General features: G+C 44.7%; 1 protein-coding gene across 4 annotated transcripts in view; it reads left to right on the top strand.

Annotated features, from left to right (window-relative positions):
* Positions 1-1,805: 1,805 nt before the first annotated feature.
* Positions 1,806-9,040, top strand: part of ATCAY (ATCAY kinesin light chain interacting caytaxin) — a 343,094-nt gene continuing 335,859 nt past the window's right edge. For 2 of the 4 annotated variants that reach the window (XM_075204829.1, XM_075204828.1), the window contains exon 1: positions 1,806-2,190. In XM_075204829.1, the coding sequence (XP_075060930.1) occupies positions 2,110-2,190 (81 nt within the window). In that variant the 5' untranslated portion in view covers positions 1,806-2,109. The remainder of the gene's footprint in view (positions 2,191-9,040) is intronic. The other 2 variants (XM_075204827.1, XM_075204830.1) reach the window with 2 other exon arrangements.

The following is a 9,040-nucleotide window of genomic DNA, read 5'->3' as shown; positions in this document are numbered from 1 at the left end:
CTTTTGCTAGTAGGATGGTCCTACTCTAAACAATGAGAGTCCCATATATTTGGGCCATACATATGTGTTTTTAAATTGAGAGCCAACTTACCAAAGAGGTACCCCAGAAGCCTCCAAACAGCAATTCAGTGCTAGTACCCCCTCTCAGCTACTGACACCAACATGCCTCTCAGACAAATACAAAAGTGGAAGCTGCTCAAATCAATTTATAGGCCATAACAGGTGCTTGAAAGGGTGGGGTTATCCTGCAAGGAACATACACACAACATTTTTTCCCCCAGCACACTGCTATAGCCAGCAACAGATCTGCCATTTCTACTGTAGATAAAAATGCAAAAGTCTTTGTTGCACACATTTGCAAATGTATGTTTAAGCCATCCGCCACGCCAAGGCGCTTTTGCTAGTAGGATGGTCCTACTCTAAACAATGAGAGTCCCATATATTTGGGCCATACATATGTGTTTTTAAATTGAGAGCCAACTTACCAAAGAGGTACCCCAGAAGCCTCCAAACAGCAATTCAGTGCCAGTACCCCCTCTCAGCTACTGACACCAACATGCCTCTCAGACAAATACAAAAGTGGAAGCTGCTCAAATCAATTTATAGGCCATACCAGGTGCTTGAAAGGGTGGGGTTATCCTGCAAGGAACATACACACAACATTTTTTCCCCCAGCACACTGCTATAGCCAGCAACAGATCTGCCATTTCTACTGTAGATAAAAATGCAAAAGTCTTTGTTGCACACATTTGCAAATGTATGTTTAAGCCATCCGCCACGCCAAGGCGCTTTTGCTAATAGGATGGTCCTACTCTAAACAATGAGAGTCCCATATATTTGGGCCATACATATGTGTTTTTAAATTGAGAGCCAACTTACCAAAGAGGTACCCCAGAAGCCTCCAAACAGCAATTCAGTGCTAGTACCCCCTCTCAGCTACTGACACCAACATGCCTCTCAGACAAATACAAAAGTGGAAGCTGCTCAAATCAATTTATAGGCCATAACAGGTGCTTGAAAGGGTGGGGTTATCCTGCAAGGAACATACACACAACATTTTTTCCCCCAGCACACTGCTATAGCCAGCAACAGATCTGCCATTTCTACTGTAGATAAAAATGCAAAAGTCTTTGTTGCACACATTTGTAAATGTATGTTTAAGCCATCCGCCACGCCAAGGCGCTTTTGCTAATAGGATGGTCCTACTCTAAACAATGAGAGTCCCATATATTTGGGCCATACATATGTGTTTTTAAATTGAGAGCCAACTTACCAAAGAGGTACCCCAGAAGCCTCCAAACAGCAATTCAGTGCCAGTACCCCCTTTCAGCTACTGACACCAACATGCCTCTCAGACAAATACAAAAGTGGAAGCTGCTCAAATCAATTTATAGGCCATAACAGGTGCTTGAAAGGGTGGGGTTATCCTGCAAGGAACATACACACAACATTTTCCCCATTTTAGATGGTGTGTAAGTGTAAGCAACCTTAATCAGACATGTTAAACCGTAAGGTGTTTTTTTTCTATGGAACATACAACTATGGCAATTTTAGGATTTTGGGAACTGCACATTGCATATGAATTTTTCTGCTGTAAAAAATGTCTGTAATCATTAAAGTGTTTTTTTACAGCTAACAATTTTGTCACCTCTATCATAGCCTTCTCTCAGTGCTCAGCAGCATCTTCACCATTATTAGGGTTAAACCAACAATATCCCACGTAAAGCCTGTCATTCCTCTAAATGCTTGATAAGAGTTGTACAATTTGCCAGGATGCTGCTAGCTTCTGTCCAATCCAGATTTAATTGCTTCTGGAAAGGGAGGGGTGATAGCTGATGGTGAATCTATCCCCCTCCTGGCTCCTTTTCTTCCTGTCTCCACCATTGCACATTAATAATAGCTGGTGCATCAGCTGCTAAACCTGTACCAGCTGTGACTTGACAATTGATTCAGAGCCCTGCTCATACATTCTATGGGCATGGCCACTGTGTCTGTCATTACGTCACTTAATGTATCCCGAAGATGAGGGAATGGAGCATCTTCAGACTTCTCTCATTGTACAGAAAAAGCTATGATGTCTTTCAGGATTCAAATTAATGATTTTTAGCGATGTACTGCTGGCAGAAGAGGGCTGAGGTGGTAGACATTTCTGCATTTACTTTGCATATTACTGAATCTTCCCTTAGCAAGGTAGGTATATTAATGTTATTGATAATGCTTGCTATAAATGTACTTTGTGTCTGTGTAAGCTACCACATTGTAATTGTATATTTCTGCTCATGTGATGTTTACAGTAATACTATTCTAGGTGAACAAAGAATGAAATATTGGGCCTAGTAAATATTTACATATCTTAGTAAAATCATATTCAGAGATCAGCTTTCTTAGCTTTCAAAACCATGTGATTGATAGATAGATAGATAGAAACTTGTGTTTGAGATGTGCTATACTCAATGTGTAAAAATGTTTAGAATTGGTAATGTATATATCAAATCCTATTGTGCAGTATTTTTAGGGTAGGCCATATATATGTAGAAATAAACAACATGCAGATACGCAAGGTGGAAAATTATAAACCTTGTTTGTACACTTGGGGTTGCTGAAGGGAAAATGCAACCTTATTCTATAAACTATTTTTTAAAAAAATGCTATAAAAGTATAAAAGTATTCTTTCTTAAATATTTATATTACTTTTTAAATATGTTTTATTTTTTTATTAGTTAAACTGAAAACCTATATCCACAGAGTTTGGCCCAGCCAAGTTATAAGTTAAAACGTTCCATTTCTGTCCAATATCACTGAGGCACCTTAATTTTGCAGAACTGTCATGGTGATATTTTCTTTGCTGGTACCATGCTCCTCAAATTGCACAAGTGTACCTAGTTTCTGCCATCATAATACGTACAGTAATGTGGAAAAAGGAGGGGGACAGTAAACATAATACATACGGCTGGCACTAGTAAAATCAATTTGGACAGTTCTACTTTTACACTGCAATTTAGAGTTGATCTTGGACCCTCACAACTCTGGTCTACAACAGCTGATGCCACTCTGAACAATGTAGGTAAATAATGAACTAGCACACCACCACAAGTTCGGCAAATTATTGTGCTTAATCCAAGGTTTCCTGATACATCTGATTAAAACAGAGAATCTGGCTGAACCTGGTACAGTATGCTGGTTGTCTATTTATCTACTTAGATTTTGCCCAAAGCACATTGTTTTGAGGAGAAAGATGAAGTCATTTGTGGAAGAGCAGAAGTTTGCACTGTTCAATGGGAGGAATTGGATGGAGTGAGAAAATTCAATCTAAGAGTATTCTTACTATTATTAGGGCTTATTTATATAGTTTCACCATATTACAAAGAACTATACAGAGAATATTTGTAATTCACATCAGTCCCTGCCCCATTGGAGCTTACACAAACATACACACAATAGGGTGTTTGCATGTGTTTCCTCCAGATAGGCACACTAAGTTGTGAACACACTGAATTGTGAGAGTCCTAGCTCAACTCTAAATCACAGTGTAAAAGTAAAACTGTCCAGTATTTGTTTGCTACATGCAAAAGCAGGCAGCATTTTCTATGCATACAAAATAAATAGAATAAACACATTTGCACTGCAACAACTCACTAAGTGAAGCCCACAGTGTAGAGCCACATTTTAGTGCTCTGGGTGAAAGAGAACACCTGCGCGCCCCCCCCCCCCTCCCCATATGTTGGTGTGAGTAGATTCTGATTCCCTGCAGCAGCACCAGGCCCTTAACAAGGGCTACACCATTACCCAACCATGTTCTGTGCTCTCCTAACTGTTCTTGCAGTTTTAACTACTTGGTGCTACTGCTGGTGCCCATTTCCTGCTTGGCCAGATCCTGGATAGTTGGGGCCCTGTTTAGAAAATAGATAATTACTATTCACTTCCTGGAAAGAAGAGCAGTGAGTAAATACTTGTCCGCCCTTCCCCATTCAGCCTAAAATGAAATTAATAGCATTCACATTTTATACATAGTTCCCCATACAATGACAGCATTAAATTAATAGCAATCACATTAAATAAATAGCCCTTATTCTAGTACAACTTAGCCAAACATTAGATTAATATTCTCCAAGTCATCCCAACACTAGTTAATAGTTCTATTGCCCCACCATTAAATAGACCCCCCCATCACCACAATCACTCCACCATTTAATGAATAGTCCCACAACAATAAATTAAAAGCCTGTAATCACCATTAAATTAATAGCGCACACACAGACACCACCATTAAATTAATAACTCATCTCCCAACCCACTGATAACTCCTACATTACACTAAGATCCCAGCCACAACTACCTTCTTCCATCCAGACTCCTGAGTCAAATGCTGTAGTCTTCTGTCTGTCCTCCCTTGCTGCTTTCACATATGGTCTGATGCGCTCATGTCAGAAAATGTTTGGTCTCATTTTTGACTTGTTGAGAAGGGCAAAGGCTGTCACACGCTGAGGACCAGGTTATAACATGAAGAGGGTTTGAAGGGAGGGTTCCCATGCTGAGGGTGTGTAGGGAGGGTTGATACAAGCTGTGGGGATAGCGGGAGAACTGTCCCAACCTGTGGGTTGGGGATATAGCAGTTACAGGCTGTAAGGTGGTGGTGAACTGTCACAGACTGTGGGATGGGGGGAACACTGTCGAGGGGGTGGGCAGATTCTGGGGTGGGGGACTGCTGTCATATGCTGTGAGGAATGCTGTCACAGGCTATGTCTGTCACAGGCTGTGGGGTGGGGGAATGATGTCACATGCTGTGGCATGGGGGGATACTGTTACAAACTATGTCTGTCACAGGCTGTGGAGTGGGAGGATGGTCTGTTACATGCTATGTGTCTGTCACAGGCTTTAGGGTGCGAGAAATGGCTGTCACAGAGTGAGGAGATTGAGGTACAACTGCTACAGACTGTGGGAATGAAGAGAGGGCTGTCACAGGCTCTGGGGAGGAAGGGAGGATTGTCACATGCTGATTGGAACAAGGGGGAGAGAGGCTTTCACTTGCAGAGTGGAGGGGGAGAGACTGTTTGTAACATGCAAGGGAGAGACAGAAAGGGAATCAGTCATATTGGGATGGAGGGTTGAAACTAAGAGGCTGCAACAGATGGAAGTAAGGAGTTGTCAGGCGCCATCCCAGCTTCTCTACTCCTGCCGGGGATGGACGCCACTCACCACTTACAACGCGTCCCTTTGCTAGGCAACGGCACGCCTCTTCAGGCCAACCTCAGGGCGCTTGCACAGCCGCTGACAACGGGACGCGTTGCCCGACTTCCCGAACTCACTGCCCACCAATGAAAACACACTCCTCACTATATAAAGGAGACCCTGGCACCATTAGGGTGCCAGAGTAACTAGGTCTCCTAATGCTCCAGCACTCTAGTGGTTCTATCTACTTTCTGATTGACTTCCTGCGTACCGAACCGGCTTGTCCTGACTACGTTTTGGATTCTCCCCTGGTCTGTTTGCTCCTCCCAGGTTTTGACCCCTGGCTGTCTGACTCCACTTTTTTCGCTCCCTGGTACTGCACTTGTCCGCACGGTTACAACTTCTGCCTGTCCAAGTATGATTGTTCACCATACACCTCACTGGTAGCTTCCTTGGAGGGCCGCGACCTGCATGCCATCTGCAGCAAAACCCAAACTCCCTTGCGGGGGTCCCTGTTTAAGACCGGTGGTGTGTTAGACCCCTCCCTGTGTAGCAGCGCTAATACCTGCTGGTGAAGTTCAGTTCGAAACATTCCGTAACAGCTTTCTCTGGCCATCACTTCTGAAGTTCCTGGAGAACCTTCGGCTCGAGATTTACTTTTGCATCTCACCCATAGAGTCAAGGAACAAGAATCTGAGCAGGCACAACTGCTCCAGTGCATCCAAGGGGTTGCTGCAAGACTTGACTCCCTCCAAGCCTCTTTGACCGCCTCTCAAGCAGTACCGCTAACCTCCTCCGGGGCCCCCCCTGCATCCTCCTCTGCTGCCTTAGTATCCACCTCTTCTCTGCGATTGCCACCTCCGGAAAAGTTTGATGGGGAACCCAAGAAATGCAGAGGCTTTTTGAATCAGTGTTTGATCCACTTCGAGTGCAATGCAGCAGCTTTTCCTTCTGAAACGAGTCAAGGGTGCCTTCATCATCTCCCTGCTGTCCGGGCAAGCTTTAGCATGGACCTCCCCTCTTTGGGAATGTAACGACCCTCTCCTGCAGAACGCTTCATCATTTGTCAAAGCTTTTCGCAAGGTTTTTGACGAGCCTGGCCGGGTATCCTCAGCGGCCTCCAGTCTGCGCCAAGGGTCTTTGACGGTGGGTTAGTACGCTATACAGTTTTGTACGCTTTCCTCAGAATTAAAATGGAACAATGAGGCTCTCGTGGCAACCTTCTGGCAAGGTTTGGCAATCGTGTCAAGGATGAGTTTGTCTCTCGTGAGTTTCCAGCAGACCTGGATTCTCTAATTTCCCTGTGCAACAGGATTGACCTTCGATTTTTGGGAGCGCACTCTTGAATGGTCTTCTACCAGATGGCTCTCCCCTCGTCTTGCTCCTCTCTTTCAGAACTCTGGGCCTCCTGAGGAGCCCATGCAGATTGGCCGCTCCCGGCTTTCCCCCAAGGAGCGAGAAGACACTTTAAGCAAAATCTCTGCCTATATTGTGGGGAACCTGGTCATGTTTTGTCTACCTGTGACAAGAGACCAGGAAAAGCCACCTCCTTATCGGTAAAAGGGAGGCCAAACTAGGAGTAAGGGTTACTACTCCCTACTCTAGTTCTGGTTCGGATTTTCTGATGCTCATCTCGCTGGACACTCCTGTCAGTTCCATGTAACTTCAGCCTTTGTGGATTTTATCTCGGCCACTTTGGATTCGCAACTCCAGATACCAACTTGAAGCCTGCCTCAGCCTCTCTATCTCACTGCCGTGGATAGGAATCGAGTCTCTAATGGTTTTGTATCCCTGCTTTCTTTTCCTGTACGGCTGATGGTAGGGGTGCTGCATTCTGAGTTTGTTCAGTTTTTGGTGCTTCCTCTGCCTAAATTCCATCATTTGAGGACTACCATGGCTCAAACTTCACTCACCCCAGTTCAATTGGAGTTCTGCTCAAGTTACCTCTTGGGGTACATGATGCTTCAAATCTTGTCTGTCTGGCGTAGAACGTAAACAGTCTACTATTTCTTGCCAGTTTCTGTCTTCTCAACCAGAGTTACCTTCCCCCTATTCCACCTTTCAGGACATCTTCTGCAAAGTTGCCACCGAGACCTTTCCTCCTCATCGCTCCTGGGACTGTTCGAATTACTACCTGATAAACCTCTTCCCAAGGGTAGGATATACCCCTTATCCTTGCCGGAAAATCAAACTATATCAGCTTACCTTGCTGAGAATCTCCAACGGGGTTTTATCAGGAAGTCCTCCTCTCCTGCTGGAGCTGGTTTTTTGTTAAGAAAAAAGATGGATCTTTGCGCCCTTGCACTGATTATAGGCAATTGAATGCCATCACCATCAAGAACAGATACCCTCTCCCGCTCATCTCCGAGTTATTTGACAGAATCAGTGGTTCCAAAATCTTTACTAATTTGGATTTACGTGGAGCCTATAATCTCATACATATACGACAGGGGGACGATTGGAAAACCGCCTTTTCTACACGCTACGGACACTTTGAGTATCTGGTTATGCCCTTCGGGCTTTGTAATGTTCCTGCTGTATTCCAGTCTTTCATCAACGACATTTTCCAAGATCTACTTTATAATTCCGTGGTTGTATACTTAGATGACATTTTGATATTCTCTCCTGATTTGTCATCTCAACGATCTCATGTGAAAGAGGTCTTATCAGGTCTACGGTCTAACCGGCTGTACTGTAAGCTGGAGAAATGTGTGTTTGAAGTACCACAAACTCCTTTTGTAGGTTACCTTGTTTCCAGTGGTAGTCTCCAGATGGACCCAGAGAAATTATCTGCCATTACCAACTGGCCCAGACCGATGGGGTTGAAAGCTGTCCAAAGGTTTATTGGATTCGCCAACTATACAGACAATTAATCCAGCAATTCACTTATTTGATTGTTCCCATCATTGCCTTCTCCCGGAGATCAGAGAATCCTCAGAACTGGACTTCGGAGGTCATTGTCGCATTTGACTCTCTAAAAAAGGCGTTCTCCTCGGCCCCAGTACTGGCCCAACCTGATCAACAAAGACCCTTTTTTGTCTTTGTTGATCGGGTTGGTTTGCCCCTACGCCATCCATTGGCGTAGGGGCAAACCTGTAACAGGAGTCTGTCACCGGGAAGCTCCATTCCTGCGGATTCTTTTCCAGAAAGTTTCTCTCCTCCGAACGCAATTACGGCATCGGTGACAAATAACTGCTCGCAGTGAAATCAGTGTTGGAGGAATGGCGCCACCTTCTTGAAGGCGCTCTCTTCCCTGTTACAGTCTTTACAGACCACAAGGACTTCATCTACCTTCGGGACGCTCGTTGTTTGAATCCACGCCAGGCCAGGTGTTCCTCATTTTTTGCTAGATTTGATCTTAGGCTCAACTACGGCTCCGGAACACTAAATTCCAAGGCAGATGCTCTCTCTGTCCTACCTGTTGCTGAATGACCACCCATTCTGGAACCCTCCTACATTATTGCTCTTACTCGAACCCCTCCTATGGGTTGCTCTTATGTGGAACCACATCTTCGTGCTAAGGCTCTCCGGTGGGCTCATGCTACGAAATTTGCTGGACATGCCAGTGTGGAAAGACTCATTGTTGTCCCGGCGTTATTGGTGGCCCACCCTTCGTGCTGATGTTCTGGAGTTTGTGGCCTCTTGTATGACCTGTGCACAAAACAAGGTTCCTATGCAACACTCGTCCGGATTACTACTGACTTTGCCCATCTCTGATCTTCCATGGTTAAGCCTCTCGATGAACTTCATCACCGATTTGCCCTCCAGTAACGGCTTCAACACCATCTGGTTAACGGTGGATAGATTTTCTAAAATGGCCCACTTTGTTCCTCTTAAGGGTCTCCCCTCTGCCACCAAGCTCGCACAAGTC

Source organism: Mixophyes fleayi, chromosome 1, assembly GCF_038048845.1.
Source record: "Mixophyes fleayi isolate aMixFle1 chromosome 1, aMixFle1.hap1, whole genome shotgun sequence".
NCBI classification, from domain to species: Eukaryota; Metazoa; Chordata; class Amphibia; order Anura; family Limnodynastidae; genus Mixophyes; species Mixophyes fleayi.
Note: the sequence above shows the minus strand (reverse complement) of the source record. Positions and strands in the feature narration are given on the sequence as shown.